Here is a 26,874-nt window from a genome sequence, read left to right on the forward strand (position 1 = left end):
TGGAATTGTGATTAGCAGCTTCTTACATTTTGATTTGGGTTATTACCTGATCACAGCCTGCGTTAGAGATTGTGAGTATGGCCTATCTGGTTTGGCTCAGTGGATAGAGTGTCAGACTGTGGACTGAAGGATCCCAGGTTCGATTCCGGTCACAGGCACATGCCCAGGTTGTGGGCTCGATCCCCAGTAGGGTGCATACAGGAAGTAGCCAATCAATGATTCTCTCATCATTGATGTTTCTAACTCTCTCTCCCTCTCCCTTCCTCTCTGAAGTAAATAAAAATATATTTAAAAAAAAATAAAAGGAGATTGTAAGTCTGACACCTGATCTGCCATTTTGAAGTCAGCAGGGACCCAGATCTAGAGTCTCCTGTGGTTCTCTAGCTCATGTCTGAAAGATATCAGATAGCATCTCAGTAAATTATTCTGAATTGCCTATAAATTCTTGGGAATTACCACTTATAAAAGTTTATTGCAACTGTGACTATTAGAGTTTGTCACATAGTATGAGTGGCACTGGTAAATTCTTTGGAGCTTTTATTTGAGGTGTCAAGGCTGGAATGAGGGGCTGGGGTTTCCAGGGGAGAGCAGTACTGGGTGCAGGCTGACCCTCATCATTACAGTGAGAATAATTCATTAAATAACATGATGGCATATTCTTTAAAATGTTTTTGTTCCACTTTCAAAAATATATATGTATGTTTTTATTGATATTTTTTAGAGGGAGAGGAAGAAAGTGCTAGAAACATCGATTGGCTTGACCACTGTGGCTCAGTGGTTGAGCATCAGCCTATGAACCAGGAGTCACGGTTCAATTCCCAGTTTAAGGCACATGCCCAGGTTGCAGGCTTGATCCCCAATAGGTGGCGTGCAGAAGGTGGCCGATCAGTGATTCTCCCTCATTATTGATTTTTTTTTTAAACATATTTTATTGATTTTACAGAGAGGAAGGGAGAGAGACAGAGAGTTAGAAACATCGATGAGAGAGAAACATCGATCAGCTGGCTCCTGCACACCCACTACTGGGGATATGCCTGCAACCAAGGTACATGCCCTTGACCGGAATCGAACCTGGGACCCTTCAGTCCACAGGCCGACGCTCTATCCACTGAGCCAAACTGGTTTCGGCCATTATTGATTTTTCTATGTCTCCCTCTCCCTTCCTTTCTCAAATAAATAAAAGTATATTTAAAAAAGAAAGAAAGGTCAGTCAGTGCCTCCTGCGTGCCCCCTATTGGGGATGGAGCCCAACCCGGGGATGTGCCCAGAAATTGAACCGGTGACCTCTTGGTGCGTGAAACAGTACTCAATCCACTGGGCCATACTGGCCAGGCTTGTGTTCTGCTTTTTGAATACTACCACATAAAGTTCCTCTTCCTCAAATCCATGTGAAAATCTTAAAAATCTGATATGAAACAGTTGTGTAAGTCCAAGTCTTGAAGAGACTTCTATGGCATTTAAGAAACTGGCAGTGAGTAGGGTAAAGTTGATTTAAATGTGCAGTGTTTACTGAGCAGAAAGGAATGAGGTCTTTTGTTAACTCACCATGTTTAAACTCTCAATAGTAAGGTCCATAAGTGACTTCTATAGAATGCTATAATAATTTTGAAAGTGGTCTTCATATTTATTGTTCCATATATTTCAATAACTGCTCTGCAGGGATAACATACAGAGATATATTATTGTCAAAGTTATACAGGCATACCTTGGAGATATTGTGGGTTCATTTCTAGACTACTGCAATAAAACAAATAATGCAATAAAGTGAGTCACGAATTTTTTTGTTTCCCATCCTGTATAATAAAAGGGTAATATGCACATTGACCCTAATGGCAGAACGACCGGTCACTGTGATGCACACTGACCACCATGGGGCAGACACTCAATGCAGGAGCTGTCCCTGGTGGTCAGTGTGTTTGCACAGGGAGAGTTCTCAGCCACAAGCTGTGCTGATGGCTGGGAGCGCAGCGGCCGTGGCAGGAGCCTCTCCTGCCTCCTCGGTAGCACTAAGGATGTACGATTGACGGCTTAGGCCCACTTCTCCCTGGGAGCGGGCCTAAGCCATCAGTCGGACATTCCCTGAGGGCTCCCAGGCTTCCAGAGGGGTGTCTACCTGCCAGCTTAGGCCCGATCCCCAGGGTGTGGGCCTAAGCCGGGAGGTGGACATCCACTGAGGAGTCCTGGACTGAGAGAGGGCGCAGGCCGGGCTGAGGGCCCCCCCCCCCCTCCCAAGTGCACGAATTTTCATGAACTGGACCTCTAGTTTCATATAAAAGTTATGTTTACACTATAGTCTATTAAGTGTGCAATAGTAGTATGTCTAAAAAATGTACATATCTTATTTTAAAATATTTCATTGCTATAAAAATGTGAACCATTACTGAGCCTTTGATGAGTCATAATCATTTTGCTGGTGGAGGGTCTTACCTTCAATTTGTAAAAAATGCAGTATATGTGAAGCACAGTAAAGCAAAGCACAATAAAATAAGATTTTCCTGAGAGAAATACATTTGGTGCAGGAAAATTAGGAAGTGCAGTAAGCAAAAATATGAGCTGATAGCCCACTGCTCAGAGTTACCACTATTTTATCTAGATTTTAAAGTGTTACTGGTTTGAGTAGTAAAGCTACATGTGAGAATTATGCCAAAGAAAAGTGATACCAGCCCGGCTCATGTGGCTCAGTGGTTGAACATCGACCTATGAACCAGGAGGTCATGGTTTCATTCCCGGTTCTGGCACATACCCGGATTTCGGCTCGATCCTTAGTAGGGGGCGAGCAGGAGACAGTCGATCACAATGATTCTCTCATCATTGATGTTTCTCTCTCCCTCTCCCTTCCTCTCTCTGAAATCAATAAAAAATATATTTTTTAAAAAGTGATACCTGGTGGGACCCCACCTGTGACTTCTCTTCTGCACCTGCCATACCAGCAGCAGTGGGCCTTTTCCAGTTGTGAGCTTAGGCTCCCCTAAGTAGGATGTCCTTCTGACTAGAGCCTTTAATATGGGTTGTTAAGCATTTGTATTACTCTCACAGAAAGCTAGTTTGAAGTGAGGGATTTAACTGCATCTTGCAGCCTTTAACACGCAGTTCTTCTCCCACTCGATGCTAAGGACACTGTGCCCTGACTGGAGTGCGTGGTTGCCAGTCTGAGTTGAGGGCTTTCTATATCATATGCCAGCAAGTGCTCCTCGTATGCTATTCTTAAACTCTTGGAATCCTTGTGAAGCAACCGCTGTCATCCCATTTTGCAGGGAAGGAAGGAAAAGTCAGTTGGCAAGTGGTAGCCCTGAGAGCTGCTCTAGAGCCAGCATTCTCTATTGTCCATCTCTGGAGGGGACAAATGAGAATGGCCACCCAGCAGCTGTCTGGCCCAGTCTGTGCTGTGCCTGTTCTACTGAACACACATCCTGTTTGATTTGACCATAATGGGCCTTTGATGTGTTGTGCAATTCAGAGTTCATTCACAGTGACAGGCAGGGTGCTCCAGCTGTATAATAATAAATAAAAAGTCTGCAGGAGTGTGAAGCCACGAAGTGACCTCATGGCACAGGTACCATGATGGCCAAGCAGGAAGCTTGCACCTGGTATAACTTATTTTTCTCAGCCTTTATCTCCTCGCATCCTGATTTACCTCAGCTTTATCATAGAGGCAGTAAGTGCCTAGTGTATGAGTGGAACCTGTCTGTTCAGCTTCTGACTTCACCTCTTCCTGCCCCTAACAGTGACCCCAAGTGTCTATCATCTAAGTAGAGCTCACAATGGATATGTAAGTGCGGTGAATGGGGGGCTTAATGGGGGGGCTATTTATTAACCTTGGCTGATCATTTGCATAAAGGCCGAATTCCTGATTTTGCATGGAGGACATAAAATAGAGATTTTTATAGCTGACATTGACCTGATTTCTATCACATTTTTTAGTATAAACTTCTTGACCTTTGGATGCAAAGCTTAGTTATTTGTTTTAGAAGTGATAGTATGTGTGTGAACGCAGGCAACATGCACCTAAGTCATCGCTGCTGCTACAAAACAAACAGAAGCTCATCTCACCTGTGGGTTGGTACCCCGCATTTTGTACTAATTTGATAATCCTCACCCGAGTATATTTTTCCATTGATTTTTAGAGAGTGGAAGGGAGAGGGAGAGACAGGGAGAAACATCGATGTGAGAGAGAGACATCGATTGGTTGCCTCTTGAACCCACCAGATGAGAGCCAGGGAACCTGCAATCAAGGTACATGCCCTTGACCGGAATCAAACCCGGGAACCTTCAGTCCACGGGCCAGTGCTCTATCCACTCATCCAAACCAGGTAGGGCCATTTTGAACTAATTTGAAATGAAGTGTTCTAACTATTCTGGCGCCTTTGTCTTAGTCATTTCTTTGTGGTTTTGAAGATTATACTGTGAGAAGATAGAGCTCTAGGAGCAAATTGCTTTGTTGGGAAGCAGGCCCCTCCTTTCTTTTTCCTAAGGGTCAGGCTTGTGAGTAACACTGGTTCAAAGGCTGGTGGTGTCTCTGGATGATAACCTCAGTTGTGGCTCCTTGAGGCTGGTAGAAAAGAACTCTGGTCTGGGAACCCTGCACCCAGGTTTGGGTCTAGACTCCCACATCCTCCTGTGAGAGAGCGACAGAGCTGGGTGGGTGCTGGTCCTGCCAGTGTGAAGTACTGTCACTGTGAGAGGTATGTACCCTTCAACTCCAGGGGCAACCCAGGTGGCCATTGCTAGGTGGGTGGAGAAACAGGCCTCCATATCACAGAACACTGCCTGGCACAGAAGGGATGACTACTGTTCCAGACAGTGACTTCATGGATCTCAGAATCCGTGTGCCAAGTGAAAGAAGCCAAAAAAAAGGGAACGTGTGCTCCCTGTGTGGTGGTGCCATTTATGCAGAATTCTAAAAGATGCAAAGTAACCTCAAGTGAGAATGGTGGGGGTGGAGGGGGATTGGACAGAGGAATTACAAAGGTGCACAGGAATTTTATGGGGAGATGAATGCATTCATTATGTTGGTCTTGGTGATGGTTTCATGGGTGTAGTTGACATATGTCAGAATCATCACATTATCCATTTTAATTATGCACAGTTTATTGTATGTCATACTTCAGCAAAGCTATTTTTACAAAAGCAGTTTATGTGTCTTGATCTAGGAGAATGTAGGCTTTTAGGACCAGCGGGTACAGCAGTATTCATTTCCCTAAAGGCTTGGACAGAGCTCAGCTGTTTGCTTCCATGGGGCAGTGACAGGTGTGGGCTCCTGTGCGTGCAGGTTGTCGGTCAGGTCTCCGTGAGGACCAGGCTCCAGGGAACGGTGGTGTCATTGGAAGCTGCTTCCGGCAGGAGATGGTTGGTAACACGCAATGCTGTTCTTGCCTGCATGTCTGCTGGCTGCTGGCTCCATGGGTGCAGATTGATGGCAATTCTGCAGTGCCTGGGATACCCCTTCCCCTCAGTGGATAATGTTGACAAGTCAGTCTGGAAGCTGCTCATCATGGCTGCAGCCATTTGGTCCCTGCACACCACACCAGATAGCTGGCTGCTAAGTGGTGGCTTGTTCCTGAATCTCTTCCAATGAGTGCTTGTTTCCTGCGCTCCTTCCCACCCTCCTTCTCAGGAAGATCAAGCAGGAAGGTACATTTGATGTTACCGGAGTCTGTGGGGAGGTCGCCGTACATTTGTGCTGATCGTAATATGATCAAGAACCACCCTTGGCCCTAACTGGTTTTGCTCAGTGCATAGAGTGTTGGCCCTTAGACTGAAGGGTCCCGGTTTAGATTCCGGTCAGTTGCAAGCTTGATCCCCACCTTGGTTGGGGTACGTGTGGGAGGCAACCAATCAATGTGTCTCTCTCACATTGATCTTTCTCTTTCTGTCTCTCCTCCTTTCCACTCTCTAAAAATCAATGGAAAAATATCCTCAGGTGAGGATTAACCAAAAAACCCCCAAACAACAAACAAAACAACAACAAAAAGGGTGGGTTGAGAAACAAGCCTCCATATCACAGAACATACCTGGCACAGAAGGGAGTGTTTGCCTCCATCATGAGACCCTCTGACACTTTGCTGTGGAGGTTTCTGGTCACTGCAGAGTGTTCTGGGCATGTCAGATTCGGCCCCTGTGGGCAGGCTATGCACTCAGGTTCTATGCACACAGAAATTGGCAGCGTTCAATTCTCTTGCATAGTTTATGCCTATTCCCCTTTGTCCACGAGGTAATGAAGGCCGTGTACCCTCTCTTCTGGGATTCGGGACAACACACACCAGAGTCCAAAACACACTCCTCTCCTTGGTTTACCTTTTTGGAAGCCAGTGGTGACAATGTCCCAGGTTTCTGTCTCCCCAGTGACTGTCCCGTGCCCTTCTGGTGCCAGAGCTCTTCTCTGGACATAGAAGATACAGAAGGGGTGCTATAGTGGGAACATGGCTGAGGCCAGTCCCTTAAGGTGTGGGCTCTAGGCTCAGACAGGAACAAGACAATGTTCACAGATGGATGGGGCCATGATCAGGTATGAGCAGAAATGAAAGGAATGGATTCTAATCTACTAGATAAATAAAAATCTGAGTCCACACTGATATAAATAAATGTGGCAGAGGGAAAGTCTTCCTCACAGGAGAATGCCAAATAATAAATACAGCTCAAATGATGGCATTAGAAAGTCACTGGGTGCTCTAGCCGGTTTGGTTCAATGGATAGACCGTCAGCCTGTGGACTGAAGGGTCCCAGGTTCGATTCCTGTTAAGGGCACATGCCTGAGTTGTGGGCTTGATCCCCAGTAGGGGATGTGCAGGCGGCAGCCAATCAATGATTCTCTCTCATTGATGTTTCTATCTCTCTTTCCCTCTCCCTTCTTATCTGAAATCAATAATGATATATTTAAAAAGAAAGCCCTAACCAGTTTGGCTGAGTGGATAGAGCGTTGATTCTAATGCACACAGAAATTGGCCAGTGTTTAATTTGGAAACTCCCTACACATCCCCAGTAGGGAGTGTGCAGGAGGCAGCTGATCGATGTTTCTCTCTCATCGATGTTTCTAACTCTCTATCCCTCTCCCTTCCTCTCTGTAAAAAATCAATAAAATATATGTAAAAAAATAATAAATAAATAAAGAGAAAGAAAATCACTGGGTGTTAATAGAGTATGTACATTCCCCATGAATTGCCTATTGATTGCAAAGTAAAAATACCAGTCAACATGATGTTCTTCTTGTTCTGATACAGCATCATTTCTTTCATGTTCCTGCCAAAAATGCCTGATGTGAACCTCATAGCAAGGGAACAATGAGACATTCTACAGAACAACTGGTATGGATTCTTGAGAATGTCATGGTCAGGAAGGGTGACGACTGAGGGCCTGTCCAGGTTAAAGGACATTGAAGACACATCATAGTCAATGTACAGTTATGGCCTGAATCTTGTGCAATAAAAATAGCTCTAAAGGCATTACTGGGCCAGTGAAAGAAGTCTGAGTTTGGCCTTTCGATTAGTGATCGATATTGTATGGGTTGAACTGCCTGTTGCCCTTGGCTTATGGCATGATCAGAGTCACTGTGAGTTACAGGTAAGGGAGTAATACCTCACTTCAGCCTTAGCACTGGGAGTAGGCGGAGGAGCCATCAGCTAGTCTGAGAAGCTGCCTCCAGCAACCATAGGGAGGCAGGTGGGTAGGATTGGCACCTTGTTACCTTCCAAAGAATGAAAGATGGACAAGCTGACAGGTGGTATTTTTGAAGTGTCTGGGTATACAAATCTCTTTGAGACCCTGCTTTCTGTTCTTTTGGATACATACCAAGAAGTGAAATTACTGGATCATGCAGTAATTCTGTTTTAAAGTTTTAGAAACTGCCATACTATATGCTCCATTTTACATTCCCGCCAGTAGTGTACGAGGTTCCAGAGAAATTAAAAATAATCACCAACCTAGAATTCTAATCCAGTGAAAATATCCTTCAAGAATGAAGAGGAGCCCTAACTGGTTTGGCTCAGTGGATAGAGCATCGGCCTCCGGACTGAAGGATCCCAGGTTCGATTCCAGTCAAGGGCACATGCCCGGGTTGTGGGCTTGATCCTCCATAGGGGGCGTGCAGGAGGTAGCCGATCAATGATTCTCATCATTGATGTTTCTATCTCTCCTCTCTCCCTTCCTCTCTGAAATCAGTAAAAAAAATTTTTTTTTAAAAGAGAGAATGAAGGGGAGCCCTGGTGGGTGTGGCTTGATTGGTTGGAGCATCATCTCATGCACCTAAGGGTCAAGGGTTCAGTACTCGGGCAGGATGTGTATGGGAGGCAACCAATTGATGTTGCTTTCTCATATCGATGTTTTTCTCCCTTCCCCTTCCTCTCTCTCTTAAAAAAAAAGTAAATAAATGAAGGGAAAATAAAGACTGTTTCAGATGGACAAACACAGAAAGTTGTCACCAGCAGCCCCTTACTAAAGGAGGTACCTGAGGATGTTCTTTTTTTTTTTTTGAACTATTTTTTTGTGATTAATTAAATCTTTATTGTTCAGATTATTACAGTTGTTACTCTTTTTTCCCCCCATAACTCCCCTCCACCCAGTTCCCACCCCACCAGTTCCCACCCCACCCTCCTCCCTCACTCGCACCCACTGTCCTCATCCATAGATGCATGATTTTTGTCCAGTCTCTTCCCGCACCCCCCACACCCCTTCCCCAAGAATAGTAAGTCCACTATCTTTCTATGCCCCTGATTTTATTATAATCACCAGTTCATTCTGTTCATCAGATTATTCACTTGATTTTCAGATTCACTTGTTGATAGATGTGTATTTGTTGTTCATAATTTGTATCTTTACCTTTTTCTTCTTCTTCCTCTTCTTAAAGGATACCTTTCAGCATTTCATATAATACTGGTTTGGTGGTGATGAACTCCTTTAGCTTTTCCTTATCTGTGAAGCTCTTTATCTGACCTTCAATTCTGAATGATAGCTTTGCTGGATAAAGTAATCTTGGTTGTAGGTTCTTGGCATTCATCACTTTGAATATTTCTTGCCACTACCTTCTGGCCTGCAAAGTTTCTGTTGAGAAATCAGCTGACATTCGTATAGGTACTCCCTTGTAGGTAACTGACTTTCTTTCTCTTGCTGCTTTTAAGATTCTCTCTTTGTCTTTTGCTCTTGGCATTTTAATTATGATGTGTCTTGGTGTGGTCCTCTTTGGATTCCTTTTGTTTGGGGTTCTCTGGGCTTCCTGGACTTGTAAGTCTATTTCTTTCACCAGGAAGGGGAAGTTTTCTGTCATTATTTCTTCAAATAGGTTTTCAATATCTTTCTCTCTTCTTCTGGCACCCCTATAATTTGGATGTTGGTACGCTTGAAGCTGTCCCAGAGACTCCTTACACTATCTTCGTATTTTTGGATTCTTTTTTCATTTTGCTTTTCCGGTTGGGTGTTTTTTGCTTCTTCGTATTTCAAATCTTTGACTTGATTCTTGCGATCCTCTAGTCTGCTGTTGGGATTCTGTATAATATTCTTTATTTCAGTCAGTGTATGCTTAATTTCTAGTTGGTCCTTTATCACAACCTCGAGGGTCTCATTAGATTTCTTTTAGGTCTCATTAAGTTTATCGGCTGTTTCTAGAAAATTCTTGAAAAACCTTAAAAGTGTGGTTTTGAACTCTATATCCAGTAGTTTGCTTTCCTCCATTTCTGTCATTTCTGTCCTTTTTCTTTGTATCCGCATTTGTTATGCTTCCCTGTGTTGATACAGTGGTTTTCTGTGCTAAGTGTCCTCTAGGGCCCAGTGGTTCAGCCTCCCCAATTACCTGAGGAGGACACTCTTGGTGCACCCCCTTGTGGTCTTTGTGCACAGTCTTGTTGTAGTTAAGCCTTGATTGTTGTAGGTACCACTGAGAGGAATTGACCTCCAGGCCAATTGGCTGTGAGAATCAGCTGTGTCTGCAGTGGGAGAACTTCTGTGCTGGAGACACCCCTCTGGGGCAAGACTTGCTTCAAAGGGGCTTTGGTGCTCACTGAGTCTGCCCCCTGAGTGTGTCCTTTATGGTTCCACGGAGCTGCAAACTGGATGGTCCCACTCTGGCCTCTGGGTATACTGGCTCCTGGATCTCTAGGGAGGTGCTAATCTATCTTTCTCTCTTCTTCTGGCACCCCTATAATTTGGATGTTGGTACGCTTGAAGCTGTCCCAGAGACTCCTTACACTATCTTCGTATTTTTGGATTCTTTTTTCATTTTGCTTTTCCGGTTGGGTGTTTTTTGCTTCTTCGTATTTCAAATCTTTGACTTGATTCTTGCGATCCTCTAGTCTGCTGTTGGGATTCTGTATAATATTCTTTATTTCAGTCAGTGTATGCTTAATTTCTAGTTGGTCCTTTATCACAACCTCGAGGGTCTCATTAGATTTCTTTTAGGTCTCATTAAGTTTATCGGCTGTTTCTAGAAAATTCTTGAAAAACCTTAAAAGTGTGGTTTTGAACTCTATATCCAGTAGTTTGCTTTCCTCCATTTCTGTCATTTCTGTCCTTTTTCTTTGTATCCGCATTTGTTATGCTTCCCTGTGTTGATACAGTGGTTTTCTGTGCTAAGTGTCCTCTAGGGCCCAGTGGTTCAGCCTCCCCAATTACCTGAGGAGGACACTCTTGGTGCACCCCCTTGTGGTCTTTGTGCACAGTCTTGTTGTAGTTAAGCCTTGATTGTTGTAGGTACCACTGAGAGGAATTGACCTCCAGGCCAATTGGCTGTGAGAATCAGCTGTGTCTGCAGTGGGAGAACTTCTGTGCTGGAGACACCCCTCTGGGGCAAGACTTGCTTCAAAGGGGCTTTGGTGCTCACTGAGTCTGCCCCCTGAGTGTGTCCTTTATGGTTCCACGGAGCTGCAAACTGGATGGTCCCACTCTGGCCTCTGGGTATACTGGCTCCTGGATCTCTAGGGAGGTGCTAATCTAGCCTCTACCTTAGGCTATCCAGCAAAAGCCTCCCTGCAGGGCTTGGGCGGGGCAGGTCCCACGGGAGCAACAGGGCGGAGCTAGCAGTTATGGCTGCTCTCAGAGGCTCCAATTCTCAGTGTCTCGGCAATTGCTGCAAGCCCCTCCGAGAGAAAGCTGCCCTCGAGTTCCGACCACTGCCAGACAGTCCCTCTTCTCCCTTATGAGTCTGGGTCCCCAGAGACTCGCCTGGAACTGGAGCTCAGAGCCTGAGACTCCCTCCCGATTGAAAACGACAACCACGCCCTCAGCCGCCAGGCTGCTCCGAGTGCGCCTCTGTACCTTGGTATTTTACTTCCGCACTGCGCCTCCTCTGAGTCTTGGTATGCTTTTCTCTTTCCTTCTAGTTGTGGAATTGCCACTCAGCCAGCCTTCCTGTGGTTCCGGATGATGTCTGTTCCGTCTTTTAGTTGTATTTTTTGTTGTTGTTTTTTTGTTTTTTGTTTTTTAATATATTTTTTATTGATTAAGATATTACATATGTGTCCTTGTCCCCACGTTACCCTCTACCCCCCCCCCCATGCCCTCACCCCCCCCCCCCCCCCGTTGTCCGTATCCATTGGTTAGGCCTATATGCTTGCATGTAAGTCCTTTGGTTGATCTTTCCCCCTTACCCCCACCATCCCCTACCTTCCCTCCAAGGCCCGACAGTCCAATCAATGCCTCTCCGTCTCTGGATCAGTCCTTGTTCATCAGTTTATGTTGTTCATTATATTCCACAAATGAGTGAGATCATGTGGTATTTATCCGCTCTCCAGTTCCATCCATGCTGTGGCAAATGGTAAGAGTTCCTTTTTCTTCTTCCTCTTCTTATAGAATACCTTTCAGCATTTCATATAATGCTGGTTTGGTGGTGATGAACTCCTTTAGCTTTTTCTTATCCGTGAAGCTCTTTATCTGACCTTCTATTCTGAATGATAGCTTTGCTGGATAAAGTAATCTTGGTTGCAGGTTCTTGGCATTCATCGCTTTGAATATTTCTTGCCACTCTCTTCTGGCCTGCATGGTTTCTGATGAGAAATCAGCTGATAGTCATATGGGTACTCCCTTGTAGGTAACTGACTTTCTTTCTCTTGCTGCTTTTAAGATTCTCTCTTTGTCTTTTGCTCTTGGCATTTTAATTATGATGTGTCTTGGTGTGGTCCTCTTTGGATTCCTTTTGTTTGGGGTTCTCTGGGCTTCCTGGACTTGTAAGTCTATTTCTTTCACCAGGTAGGGGAAGTTTTCTGTCATTATTTCTTCAGATAGGTTTTCAATATCTTGCCCTCTCTCTTCTTCCGGTACCCCTATAATTCTGATGTTGGTACGCTTGAAGTTGTCCCAGAGGCTCCTTACACTATCTTCATATTTTTGGAATCTCTTTTTTTTTTTCTTTTTCGGTTGGGTATTTTTTGTTTCTTTGTATTTCAAATCTTTGACTTGATTCTTGGGATCCTCTTGTCTGCTGTTGGATCTCTGTAAATTATTCTTTATTTCAGTCAGTGTATGCTTAATTTCTAGTTGGTCCTTTTTCATGTCCTCCAGGGTCTCACTGTACTTATTGAGGGACTCACTAAATTTATCGGCGGTTTCCATAAAATTCTTGAAAAACCTTATAAACGTGGCCTTGAACTCTGTATTCAGTCGTTTGCTTTCCTCCATTTCTGCCATTTGTGATCTGTTTCTTTGTCTCCGCATTTTGGCTGCTTCCCTGTGTTGATAGAGTGGCTTTGTGTGCTAGGTGTCCTGTAGGGCCCAGTGTCTCAGCCTCCCCAGTTACCTGAGGTGGGCACTCTTGGTGCACCCCCTTGTGGGCTTTGTGCACAGTCTTGTTGTAGTTATGCCTTGGTTGTTGTAGGATCACTGGGAGGAATTGACCTCCAGGTAATTGGCAGTGAGAATCAGCTGTGTCTGCAGTGGGAGAACTTCTGTGCTGGAGACACCCTTCTGGGGCAAGACTTGCTTCAGTGGGGTTTTGGTGCTCACTGAGTCTGCACCCTGAGTGTGTCCCTTATGGATCTGAGGAGTTGTAATCTAGATGGTCCCCCTCTGACCACTGGGTACACTGGCTCTTGGATCTAAGGAGGTGCTAATTTAGCCTCTGCCTGCGTTTACACAGCAGGACCTACGAAGAGAACTGCAGATTCCCCTTCCTTTTTTGGAGTTTGGAGGTGCCCTGATGAGGCTCAGCTGTGAAGCAATGCAAGCCGCTGTGGGGCCTTGGGCCTTCTCTTGGAAGTTCTGGGTCTGTCTGGCCCGGCTGCAGTTAGGTAATTATCAGGTTGCAAAGGGCCGGGGCATTCATATGCAAAAGCCTCTGCTGCAGCCTGGATGGGGCGGGGTCTCAAGGAATCAAAGGACGGAGCAAGCAGCTATGGCGGATCCTTAGCCCTGCCCTAAGGAGTCGCGCGTTTCAGTGTCCCGGTAACGGCTGCAAGCACCTCTGAGGGAAAGCCACCCTCAAGTTTGCCCGCTGCCAGACAGTCCAGTTTCTCCCCGTATGAGTCCTGGGTCCCCAGAGACTTCCCAGAACCGGAGTTCAGAGCCATCGGGAGCTTGTGACTCCCTCCGGGTTCAAAAAAACAGCCGCGTCCTCAGGTGCCAGCCCCTTTCCGCGCGCGCGAGCCCCCATACCTCTGCACTTTACTTCCGCAGCTCCTCTGGCTCTCAGTGTGCTTTTCTTTCCTTCTAGTTGTAGAATTTCCACTCAGCCAGCCTTCCTGTAGTTCTGGATGATGTCCGTTTTGTGTTCCTAGAAGATTTTTCAATTGTTGTGGGAGGCAGCAATTTCCCGGTGTTTATCTATGCCGCCATCTTAGTTTCTCTCTAGTTGTATTTTTGAAGTGGTTATTCGAGGCAGCAAACTCCGGTGTTTACCTATGCCGCCATCTTGGTTTCTTAAGGATGTTCTTTAGGCAGAAGGAAAATGCTCTCAGTAGGAACTCCTGGACACAGAGAAGAAAGGGCAAATATGGGGGTAACTCTAGGTGACTTTCAGTTGGTAAAACAATACTAATAATGTCTTGTGAGGTTTAAGACATATATAGAATTAAAATACACGATACCAGTAGCATATCAGTGTGTGAGGGAGGAAATTCTGACCTTGTGTTGCCTTGGAAGAGGTAAATGCACATTGGACTTAAATACATAAAGGCTACCTATTGTCATCTTTATGGGAATCACTATCAGAATAGTGAAAGGGTTACTTTATTAGAGGGAGGAGATGGAACATGTAAATACTCAAAAAGTAGGCAAGAAAGAGCAAAACAAATAGAACCAATGACAAACAGAAAGCAAGTTAAGATGGTGGTCCCACGCTCAGTGATCAAACTCAGTGCAGCAGGACTAAGTGATACAATTAAAAGGAAAAACTGTCACACTGGATCTTTTTTTTTTTTAATATATTTTATTGATTTTTTTACAGAGAGGAAGGGAGAGGGATAGAGAGTTAGAAACATCGATGAGCGAGAAACATCGATCAGCTGCCTCCTGCACATCCCCCACTGGGGATGTGCCCGCAGCCAAAGTACATGCCCTTGACCGGAATCGAACCGGGGACCCTTCAGTCCACAGGCCGACTCTCTATCCACTGAGCCAAACCGGTTACGGTTGTCACACTGGATCTTAACAAGAGACACAAAAGTAAGAGAATAGAAAGGTTAAATGTAAAAAGATGGAAAATGAAAGTCCTGTGAACAACAGCCAGAGAGCAGTCAATACAGGCAGGATGAGGGCCCGCCGGGGGCAGGGGTAGTGTGCTTGTATGGGTCCCAGCAGGTTTTATTCTGAGGACTTTGAAAGCTTATAAAGGAGTTGGATGTTTCCCTAGATACACCACTTGAGGAGTTGGCCATATTTGTTGTGCCCATATTCATGTAGGAGTTTGTGTCTGCACATCAGCACACGTACATACACACACACACACACACACACACACACACACACACTTCCCTCCCACCTCTGGTCCTGGAGTTCCCCACATGCCATTTCCTCTCATACATCACTAGTCAGAATTTTCTTTGACATATCAGCCTGCAGTGAAGGCCCAGCGGTTCTGTTTTCCATGGCAAGAGGTGAGCACTAACCTGTCCCAGGAGCCAGCTTCATGTCTAGAACTTTAAAAAGGTAAACAGGTGATGGGTAGCGCTTCCTCCCTTCTCTTCTCTTCCCTTCCCTTTGTTCTCTGAACTTGGAATGCATGTACATAGTGGGACTTGCTCTGCACTGGATACTATAGAAAATTAAAAATCCATGTTTTTCGTCCAAACTGGTTTGGCTCAGTGGATAGAGCATCGGCCTGCAGACTGAAAGGTCCCAGGTTCGATTCTGGTCAAGGGCATGTACCTTGGTTGCGGGCACATCCCTAGTAGGGAGTGTGCAGGGGGCAGTTGAATCGATGTTTCTCACCGATGTTTCTAACTCTCTATCCCTCTCCCTTCCTCTCTGTCAAAAATCAATAAAATACATATTTTTTAAAAATCTGTGTTTTCCCTACTTAATCACCTTAAAGATGAATTTTCTGGGAGCTGTCAGAGGAGCAAGGCAGACATACCGGACGCATCGAAGCTTGAGACTTGGTCCTGTGCTGCCATCATTCCGGTCCCATAGCGGGAGGTGAAGGTGGCGCGTGCAGGTGTGGGGCTCTTCAGTATGATCTGAAGCACGGGCTTGGGCTCCCGTGCCGTGACACCTTTTCTTCTTTAATTCAAAAAATTTTTGTTTGACCAAATGGGTGTTTATTAAAAGTTATCAAAGTGTAATATTCCTTAAATGTTAAAAGGAAACTGAAAAACAAACAGTTCAGCACTTAGCCTGTAATTTGAATTTTAGTACAGTGGCTGTTGGGTGACGATATTGGTGGTTTTATTTTGTAAGTGCCAGAAGAATAACTGTCATTTAAAAGATAAGTTTCTTCTGCTCTATGTCAGATACAGTCTAGACAAGGATGTGTAAACAGGACCTAGGGACAGACCGTCCACATCCCAAAGATACCCTGTCCTTCCTGTACATCTTTGGACATGATGCTTTCCTGAGAGCCTTCATAGCCCTGCCTTGGCTCTCACTGGGCCGGAACATACTAGTGGCCTCCAAGGATGCCCTCGGGCTACATTGGGTGGGTCAGAAATGCTGTGTGTTGGATAGTGACTAACCCCCTGGGTGTTGCTCCCCCTCTGTGGTGTTGGAATGCTGAACATCTGCTTCCTGAGCTGGTAGGTAAGTCATATGGCCTAGTTACTGTCCATTGCTGTGACTTCGGTGGCTGGAAGAGGAGGAGTACTAACCATAGTTGGCATTGTTTTGGTGTTTGTGGCCTCAGGTGCTGCTCTTGTCGAGGCCCCCAGGGGACATGGCCCTCCTCTGTGGGCCTGCCTTCCAAACCCAGTGTCTGACCCAGCCCAGCTCCACATAGCCTGCGTGACAGGTGTCCATGATACCACGGTGTCCGGCGGTCTTATTAAAGTGCCTTTTCCTGGGTATGCGCATGACGTGAAATAGGGCCTCCAGAAGGTTCTGTTCATCAGTCAAGGGGTGTCCACAGGGATTCTGTCAGCTTAGAAACAATCTGGTCTCTCCTCTTTCTACACTGAGGACATTGAAGTCCAAAGGACAGGGTGATGCATCCCAGGTCCTGGCAGTCAGTACAGCCTGTCATTCACCAGTACAGCAAGTGCTCAAGTACTGTGAGCAGTAACTCCAATCAGAAGTGAGGCTGGGGCTGTGAGGACTGTGACTGGGGTCCATTGTGCACATCACTGAGCATTCAGCATGAAAACCCCAGCCTCCTACACAGACAGCCTTAGTCCTTTCCCACTTTCATCATGACCTGTAGAGGCCTGACAGAAGTGGACAGTGTTTGGGAAGAAGAGGTGGCGTTGGAACACAAGGCCAAGGGCAGCAGTGAGGGGGTCAGGAAAGCTGACGTGTAGATAGATCAGTGTAGACACTAGAATAGATATGTGTGTGAGGGAAGTCCAGAAAGATTCAGTTTAGTGTTAACAACTGGCTTTCCATTTTGATGCAAGAAAGTGAGGTAGATTTTACATCCACATGCATTTTATATAAAGATCTACTAGTCAGTTTTTTTAAAAAAATGTATTTTATTGATTTTTTACAGAGAGGAAGGGAGAGAGATAGAGAGTCAGAAACATCGATGAGAGAGAAACATCGATCAGCTGCCTCCTGCACATCTCCTACTGGGGATATGCCCGCAACCCAGGTACATGCCCTTGACTGGAATCGAACCTGGGACCTCTCAGTCCGTAGGCCGACGCTCTATCCACTGAGCCAAACCGGTTTTGGCAATATAAACAGAATTTTTTTAAAAAAGTGACTTTAGCCCTGGCTGGGTGGCTCAGTTGGTAGGAGTGTTGTCCCATACACCAAAAGGCTGCAGGTGTAGGTTCGATGTCCAGTCAGGGCATGGACAGGAGGCAACTGGTCGATGTTTCTCTGCCCCATTGATGTTTCTCTCCCACATTGATGTTTCTCTCTTTCTCTCCCCCACTTCTTCCCGTCTTCCCTCCCTCCCCCTATCTCTCTAAAATCAATAAACATATCCTTGGTTGAGGATTTTTTCTTAAAGTGACTCTAAAGAAAAAAAATCTTTTTTATACGTAGCCAGAGGTTAATAGTAAGAATATTTAAAGACCAATGTAAATCATTAAGAGCCCAGCTGGGTGTGACTCAGCACTTGAGCATGGACCCAGGAACCAAGAGGTTACTGGTTCAATTCCTGGTCAGGGCACATGCCTAGGTTGCAGGCTCAATCCCCAGTAGGGGGACGTGCAGGAGGCAGCCTATCAATGATTCTCTCTCATTATTGATGTTTCTATCTCTCCCTCCCTTCCTCTCTCTGAAATCAATAAAAACATAATTTTTAAAAAAGTCAAACAGCACAGTAGAAAATGGGCAAAAGGTATGAATGGGTAACATACAGAGGAAGGAATTTAAATGACACTCAAAACTGCCAGCCTGACTGTTAACTAAAATAAATTGTCATTTTCTGGCTAATCACATGACATCTGGAGGTGAAAGCCACCCAGGTAGTGACTGGAGGGCAGCATGAACACTCTGTTAAACTTCTATACTTTCCCCGTCATCCCCTACATCCCATCCTGTGGCAGTTCTCAGACATGTGCACAGGAGTTCTGGCTGCCTTGAAGTGGGCCTACACAAGGTAGTGGGCAAGGGTTGACAATGCTGCTGGAACACCCAGGAGGTTGCGTGTACTTTGCAGCAAATAAGTCTGCTCTTTAGAAGAAGGATGAGCAGAACAGCTGTGTCATGTTCCTAGTTAACGTGCATAAAAATGCAAATCCAAATAATAATCTGTGTGTTCACTTACACATCTACCTAAATGCAGAGGAAAGACCTGGAAGATGCCTGGGGATTAACTGATCCCACTGGAGGATGGGAGGCAGGAAGGAGATGCCAGCCCTTTTTACTTTTTCTTAAATTGTTTGCATTTGTAGTTCATATACAAGGATATCCATATGATTCTGAAAATGTGGATTAATAGGAGAAGATGTTGGGCTGCTGTTGACGTGCCTTCCTTCTTTGCAGATATGGATCCTGGCGGGAGCCTGTCCACCCCTACTATGTCAACTCTGGCTATGCCCTCGCTCCAGCCACCAGCACCAATGACAGTGAGCAGCAGAGCCTCTCCAGCGACGCAGACAGCCTGTCCCTCACTGACAGCAGTGTGTAAGTCCCCCCTTCCTGGGTGAGTGCAGCCCTCATAGAGCATGGCAGCCTGTGCCAGTCCCAGCTGGGGCTTTATCTTGACGGAAAGTGACTTGTGGCCCTTCTCCCACTTTGGTGTTAGTACATCCGACGTACAGACAGACAAGCTGTGTTGCAGGAAGTGTTGTTTAAAATCCTAACATAGCCTGGCAAGTGTGGCTTAGTTGGTTGAGTGTTGTCCCATGTACTGCGAGGTCACCAGTTTCATTCCCGGTTGGGGCACATGCTCAAGTTGCAGACTAGACCCCCAGTGGCGGGGGGGGTGCATGCAGGAGGTAGCCGATCACTGTTTTTTATATCTCTCCTCCCTTCTATCTAAAATCAATAAAAACTTTTTTTTTTAATCCTAACATAAACTAGAATTGAGTTTTGCATTAGTTGTTTTTCTCCAAGGCCGAGGTTACAGGAACCTTTGAAAGAGAAGAAACCATGGGGTGACGTTGAAACAAATTCTAGGGCTGCCTGGGCTAGAGCACTTTGGTTCTGTTTTTCTCTTTGGTTTTTATAGTGTGGGGTTCACTTTAAAGATCGGCACTGGTTAGCAGCCAAGCAGAGGGTGACTGCCTGCCCAGGCAGTTGTGACCCTGGTGCCATCCCTGGAAGGCTACACTGCTATGCGGGTGCATTTCTTGTCCACTGTTATGTACTTACCAGTTTTTTAAATTTAGAAATTGTCATATAGGTGAGCAGTTCCCTATCATCTCACCATGGGGAGACAGGGAGATGCAGGCAAGGGAGGAAGTTGGTGCAGCTGGTTCTGTGTGCTGGCCCAGTGCCCAGATATTTCAGCTGAGGCTTTGCATGTCCAAAAGGTCTCAGTGACCACAAGCAGCCACGTTGAGCCTCCGTGTCCTCCATGGTGGCAGCGGATATTTCATCCTCTCCTTTTGTGGGAAAGTACTTGTTTTCTGACACCTTCTCCTTCACATTGGCAGATGGCTTGTTGGGGTACAAGTGCACATTAGAAGCTTGATGGTGTCAAACATTGTCTTACTCGATGAGGGCATTGCTTATCCCACTCGCTGAAGTCATTTGGGGTCTTGACCTTGCGGCCCATGGTGTCAGACTTGCCCAGCTTTTTGTACTTTTGCCATTTGCTATCTGACCAGCACTGATAGGAAGTATCTGTTCAGGTTCGGGCCTTAGGGGTGGGGGCTGACTCCTAGACACCCTCCAGCCTCAGGGCCAGAAAGCCTTTGGCTGTGACATTGAGCAGGTAGGTGTGAGCTCACTGCAGGTGTTAGGTCGATACTTAGAGGAACAGGCAGAATGAAATTAAAAAGCAAAGTTCATTGTTATACCTGTGAACAGAAGGGCTGAGACCAAAGTAGTGTCAGCAAGGAAGAGTATGGAGGGCAGGTATTTATATGTCTCTTACTTATGTGATGGGGGCGAACAGTTAAGCTGGATGCAGCTGCAGGAGGTTGCAGGGAGCCAAGTCTAGAGCTGCTCTTCTTGGCCCCTTAGCTCTCTCTTGTAACACCTGAAATGAGAATAACAGGAAAACTGCAGAGAGGGCAGGAGCCCCAAGTGGACACAGTGGAAAAGTACTGAGTGCAGGCGAAAGGTATAGAATATACTTTACACAGGGTTCTTTCCCCACGAGACTGAGACCTCATAGGGCCTAGACAGCAACAAGCTGTCAGCTGGTCACAGGGAGACTTCTCCATCCAGCCTATTTCGTCATGTGAAAAATTTGAGGAGTCGTAGATTAAGAAGGAAAGAAAATAAGGACTATTTGACCCAGTAATCCCACTTCTAGGACTATATACCAAGAAGCCAGAAATACCAATCAGAAAGGATATATGCACCCCTATATTCATAGCAGCACAATTTATAATAGCTAAGATTTGGAAACAGCCTAAATGCCCATCAGCAGATGAGTGGATTAGAAAACTGTGGTACATCTACACAATGGGATGCTATGGTGCTGTAAAAATGAAGGAACTCTTACCATTTGCAACAGCATGGTTGGAACTGGAGAGCATCAAGCTAAGTGAAATAAGTCAGTCGGAGAAAGATAAATATCATATGATCTCACTCATTTGTGGGATATAATGAACAACATAAACTGATGAACAAAAATAGAGCCAGAGGGGGAAAAATATTCTAGACTTTAATAGAAGTAATCCTGTTATTTTCAGATTTTTAATATTTCCTACAACTTTTGTGATATCATATTATGTTAGTACAGTTTTGGTAATATACTTAAAATCCTTTTATTCTTGAAATATTAATGTTTATTGCATGTAATAGTATTATATGTAAGATCATTTTTCTTGAATAATTGGTGTTTCTAGTATGTAACATCATATTTAAAATCATTTTTCTTTTTTTTTAATATGTTTTATTGGTTTTTTACAGAGAGGAAGGGAGAGGGATAGAGAGTTAGAAACATCGATGAGAGAGAAACATCGATCAGCTGCCTTCTGCACACTCCCCACTGGGGATGTGCCCGCAACCAAGGTACATGACCTTGACTGGAATTGAACCTGGGACCCTTGAGTCCACAGGCCGGTGTTCTATCCACTGAGCCAAACCGGTTAGGGCTAAAATCATTTTTCTTGAGATTAATGTTAATTGCATGCAACATTATATTTAAGATCATTTTTCTTAAAATATTAAAAATAAATACAAAATAACTATTTTTATTGATTTCAGAGAGGAAGGGAGAGGGAGAGATAGAACATCAGTGATGAGAGAGAATCATCAATTGGCTGCCTCTTGCACACGCCCTACTTGGGACTGGGCCTATAATCCAGGTATGTGCCCTGACTGGGAATTGAACCATGATCTCCTGGTTCATAGGTCAAGGCTCAACTACTGAGCCATGTTGGCTGGGCGAATGCATACTTTTAAATTGTGTTCCACTTGACCTAACAAGTTTGGCTCAGTGGGTAGAGGGTTGGCCCTCGGACTGAAGGGTCCTAGGCTCGATTCCGGTCAAGGGCATGTACCTCAGTTGCAGGCTGGATCCCTGGCCCTGGTCTGGGAGCGTGTGCGGAGGCAACTAATCTCTCTCTCTCTCTCTCTCTCTCTCTCTCTCTCTCTCTCTCTCTCTCTCTCCCTCCCTCCTTCCCTCCCTCCCTCCCTCCCTTTCTCTTTCTCTGTTCCTCCCTCCCTCCCTCCCTCCTTCCCTCTCCCTTCCATTCTCTCTAAAACTCAATGGAAGAATATTGATTAAACCTCCCCCCCCAAATAAAATAAATAAATTGTGAGGATTAACCAAAAAAATAGTGTCCCACTTAACATGCCATTTTTATAGTTCATACCTTTCGTTTGCCTATCTTTGTGGGCGTGTATATGTATTTTTTTGGTTGTTGTTGTTAATCCTTACCCAAGGATAGTTTTTCATTGATTTTGTGAAATAGAGAGAAACATTGATGTGAGAAAGACACATTGATTGGTTGCCTCCTACATGCACCACGACTGGGGCCAGGGATCAAATCTGCAACCCAGGTACATGCCCTTGACTGGGAATCAAACCCACAACCCTTTGGTGTACAGGCAACACTCTCATCACTGAGACACCAGCTAGGGCACCTGCTGTTTGTGTTGTTGTTGTTTTTTTAATCTCATCTGTAAACATTCTTGAATATTTTGTTGACCTTCAAAACCAATCAATAGTAGTTGAAATCCAGTCAGTATTTGTTAAATGAATATTTTTCAACTACAATTTACATTCAGTATTATTTTGTATTAGTTTCAGGTGTACAGTATAATGGTTAGACAATCATATACTTTACAAACTGTTCCCCCTTATATTTTCATAGCACCATACATATCTATTACAATGTTATTGACTATATTTCCTACACTGTACTTGACATCCCTGCAACTATTTTGTAATGAGTCTTAAATATTTTCACCTTGTTCACCTAGTCTCCCAACCCCCCCTCCCTCTAGCAACAATCAGTCTGTTCTCTGTACCTATGAGCCTATTTTTATTTTGTTAGTTTATTTTGTCCTTTAGATTCCACACATAAGTGAAATCATAAGGTATTTGTCTTTCTCTGAATGACTTATTTCAATTAGCATAGTACCCTCTAGGTCCATCCATACTGTCACAAGTGGTAAGATTTTATTCTTTTTTTATGGCTGAGTAATATTCTATTATATACATATATCACAACTTTTTTTAAAAAAATTAAAATATATTTTTATTGATTTCAGAGAGGAAAGGAAAGGAAGAGAGAGAGAAACATCAATAGAGGGAATCATTGATTGGCTGCTTCCTGCACGCCCCCTACTAAGGACTGAGCCTGCAACCCAGGCATGTACCCTTGACCAGAATCGAACCTGGGAACTTTGCATCCGCAGGCCAATGCTCTATACACTGAGCCAAACTGGCTAGGGCGTATCACAACTTTTTTATCCACTCATCTATTTATGGGCACCTGGTTGCTTCTCTGTCTTGGTTATTGTAAATAATATTGCTATGAACATAGGGGTGCATCCTTTCCTTTTGAATTCGTGTTTGGGGTTTCTTCATATATATACCCAGAACTAGAATGGCTAGGTCATAAAGCAGTTCCATTTTACATTTTTTGAGGACCCTCCATACTGTTTTCCATAGTGGCTGTATGATTGTTCCCTTTTCTCCCTCGTGCAGCCACTATGGAAAACAGTATGGTATTTGTTGACTTTTGATGATAGCCATTCTGACAGGTGTGAGGTGATATCTCACAGTGCTTTTAACTTGCATTTCCCTGATGATTAGTGATGTTGAGTATCTTTTCATATGTCTATTGGCCATTTGTATGTCCTCTTTGGAGAAGTGTCTATTCAGGTCCTCTGCCTATCATTTGCCTGTCCTTAATGATTCTTCTGACACCTCAATTTTAGTGTACAGGATAGGTTATCATAAGCTATTTCTGAGCCAAACTTAGCCAGTCACCCATCATTGTAAGTCTTGAGCTCTCTCCCTTTCAGTCACCATGTAGTGACATCACTAGATGAATCTGTCCCTTCAGGTTGATCTTCTGAATGTGGTATTTCTCATGGACTATTTCATTCTCCTTTATTTTGTATCTTTAAGATAAAACGTTGACGTGTTTCTTAGCAACTTCTTACTTGAAATTATTGGGATTTCAAACAGTACCTGCCATGAATGTAAAGTATCATAAAACTGTTACATCCAGCTGCAGCCCTGCAGATGCCCACAAACGGCTGGAAGCACAAGATGGATAGCATTTGTAGCATCTGGTTTTCCTCTTCCCCAGTACTCTGTTACTAAAATGAAAGTTAATCTGCCTAGGTAATTTTCAACTTTCTTGAAAAGTATCTTAATTCTCTCCAATAAAATACGTTTGCTAAAGGGAAGATTTAACAATTTAAAAATGGCCAAGCCGGCATGGCTCAGTGGTTGAGTGTCGACCTATGAACCAGGTCACGATTCAATTCCTGATCAGGGAACATGGGTGGGTTGGGAGTTCAGTCCCCATTAGGGAACGTGCAGGAGGCAGCTGATTAATGATTCTCATCATTGATGTTTCTCTCTCTCTCCCCCTCTCCCTTCCTCTCTGAAATCAATAAAAAAATATAAATAAAATGTTTTCCCCTTGATATTTTGTTCATCTTGATTTATAATGAGTCAGAAATGTAGGAAAGTCAAGAATTTGAAATGTAAAATTATGACATATTTGAATGTATATTAGATGCAAAAAAATAGGATCGTGTGTTTTATCTAAATTGTTGTTGGGGCAACTGCACTTAGTATTTTAACCTCATGACAAAAATGACTGACCACTTTTGTAGTTCGTGGATTTTGGACATAGGTGTCTGAGGATAATGCCTAATCCCCATAGAGGAGTATGGAATTTTTAAGTGCCCCATTGTTTCTCATATACTTTAATATATATGAGAAACAAACAACTTGGTTGCTCAGGGCACCTGAACAAAATCCTAAGGGCATGTAAAGACATTTTAAATTCGACTCACTTTTTCCTTGACACCTGCCCCCTTGAATCCCCTTGCACCCACTGGATCGCTGATTGCCAGGGATATCAAGGCAGTGATAGGAGGGAGAGACCATCACAGCCTCTCTCTGCCCTGTTCTGAACCAAAGCTCACCTTTTACACCCAGACCAGGGCTCTGGGGAGAATGTTGCAGCCCTACCTACCCATGAAACTGCTGTGCTGGTAGGTGTGGGGCTGCCCAGGACTCACCAAGTGTGTCCTGGACACCAAGGGGCAAGGTGGCAACTTCCCTAGGCCCGTGGTCGGCAAACTGCGGCTCGCGAGCCACATGTGGCTCTTTGGCCCCGTGAGTGTGGCTCTTCCTAAGCCTTAGGAGTACCCTAATTAAGTTAATAACAATGTACCTACCTATATAGTTTAAGTTAAAAAAAAATTTGGCTCTCAAAAGAAATTTCAATCGTTGTACTGTTGATATTTGGCTCTGTTGACTAATGAGTTTGCCGACCACTGCCCTAGGCCATCCAGCAGTTAAAGTGGGGGTTAGAATTGTCCTGGCTGCATGTTTGCGTCCCCCATACAGGAAGTGCATGATGTGCTGACAGTGGGCGGTGCTTGGGAAGTAGTCGAGGGGGTCAGGACATTCACTGCACCCTGGAGTCGGGGTCACAGACATTCACTGCACACTGGAGAGCAGGGAGGCCCACCTGGGGTTCCTTCAGTAGAGAGGAAGTAGGAACCCAGAGAAGCCATGCTAGTCATCCTGCTTTGACGGCCATCTTTTCACACACTGGCTCCTGGTAGCCACTGTGCTCCCCAGAGTAGCTTTTAAATGGCAGGGAAAGGACTGGAGAGTTTTTAGAGATTGTATACATGCAGTGAATTATGTGTTAAATCTGGCGTCTGTCTTGAGTAAGTGCATTTAATTATCTTAAAGCCTATATATGATATATCCTTATCATAATCTTCAGAAGTTAAATCTTCATAGCTATGTCAAGAAAACTAATTTGAGCATCCCTCAAAGAGAGTGCACCGCTTGACCAGTTTACCCTGGAACTAAGTAGAGAAATGAAACCTTGCAAATCTTTCATTATGATCTAGGTTGTTTTGGCTGCCCATTTTGCAGCTCTCAAATGTTTCCTGTCCCCTCCCAGGTAGGCACATCTCATCCTGCCTGGGCAGTAAAGCAGAGGTCAGCAAATGTTCTTTTGTTTGTGTGTTTGTTTTTAGAGAGTGGGAGGGAGGGGGAGAGACAGAGAGAAACATCGATGTGAGAGACACATAGATTGGTTGCCTCCCGCACGTGCCTCAACCAGGGCTGGGGATCGAGCCTGCAACTGAGATACATGCCCTTGACTGGAATTGAACCTAGGACCCTTCATCTGAGGGCCAATGCTCTATCCACTGAGCCAAACTGGCTAGGGCAGCAAATGTTTTTTATAAAGATCCAGTAGCAAATATTTCAGGCTTTGTGGCCACATGCTGTCTCTGTCACATATTCCTTCCGTCCTTTAAAAATGTAAGAACCTTTCTTAATTACCAGGCCACATGGACCCTGCCCATGGTAAAGCCGGCACAGCTATGCTTTGTGGAGCTGTTCTGTGTGTGCTTACACCAGGCTGTCTCTTTCTTCTGGCAGGGATGGAATCCCACCATACAGGATCCGTAAGCAGCACCGCAGGGAGATGCAGGAGAGCGTCCAGGTCAACGGGCGAGTGCCTCTACCTCACATTCCTGTAAGTTCCACCGCACAGCTCTCGCCCTCCTATCCCTGAGTTTGGGGCTCACCAGTCCTCTCAGACCCGTGCCCACCTATTTTTCTCATTCCAACCGTGCTGCTGTGGCCATGGCCAGTGGGAAAAGCACCTGCTTGACTTTCTGTGAGCTCAGCTTACATCCAGATATAGCTCATGGTCAACACTTGGTCATACTCTGCAGGTTGGAGGGGTGGCTTTTAGTGCCCAGCCCACATGGTCAGTTCAGAAGATAAGGGGTTGCCCTTACACAGTGTCTGCCATGTAGCCTTTTCTCATTGTGCCAAGTGAGGTGCTTTTCTTTGAGGTGGGAGAGCAGCTCTAAGTCTCCTTCGAAAGCTTAGTGCCCAGGCTTGGCCCTTGCACAGCCACCTGGCTGTGGCTCTTTCAGAAAGCCTGGCGGGGGTACCTCTTGGTCTGGGTTATTGTGAGCGCTGCCTTATTCAAGATAAAAAGAGGCATCAGCCTTTCTGTGGCTGAATGGTGGGCGTTACCACATGGACATCCTGACTTCAAAGCTGCCTCA

The 26,874-nt window shown here is 44.9% G+C and overlaps 1 protein-coding gene across 2 annotated transcripts in view; it reads left to right on the top strand.

Annotated features, from left to right (window-relative positions):
* The window catches only part of AXIN1 (axin 1), a 78,312-nt gene that overhangs the window by 24,805 nt on the left and 26,633 nt on the right, over positions 1-26,874 (top strand). For both annotated transcript variants that reach the window (XM_081089542.1, XM_081089543.1), the window contains exons 2-3: positions 18,499-18,639; positions 26,234-26,330. In XM_081089542.1, the coding sequence (XP_080945668.1) occupies positions 18,499-18,639; positions 26,234-26,330 (238 nt within the window). The remainder of the gene's footprint in view (positions 1-18,498; positions 18,640-26,233; positions 26,331-26,874) is intronic.

Source organism: Myotis nattereri (assembly GCF_964212035.1).
Source record: "Myotis nattereri genome assembly, chromosome: 4".
Taxonomy (NCBI): domain Eukaryota; kingdom Metazoa; phylum Chordata; class Mammalia; order Chiroptera; family Vespertilionidae; genus Myotis; species Myotis nattereri.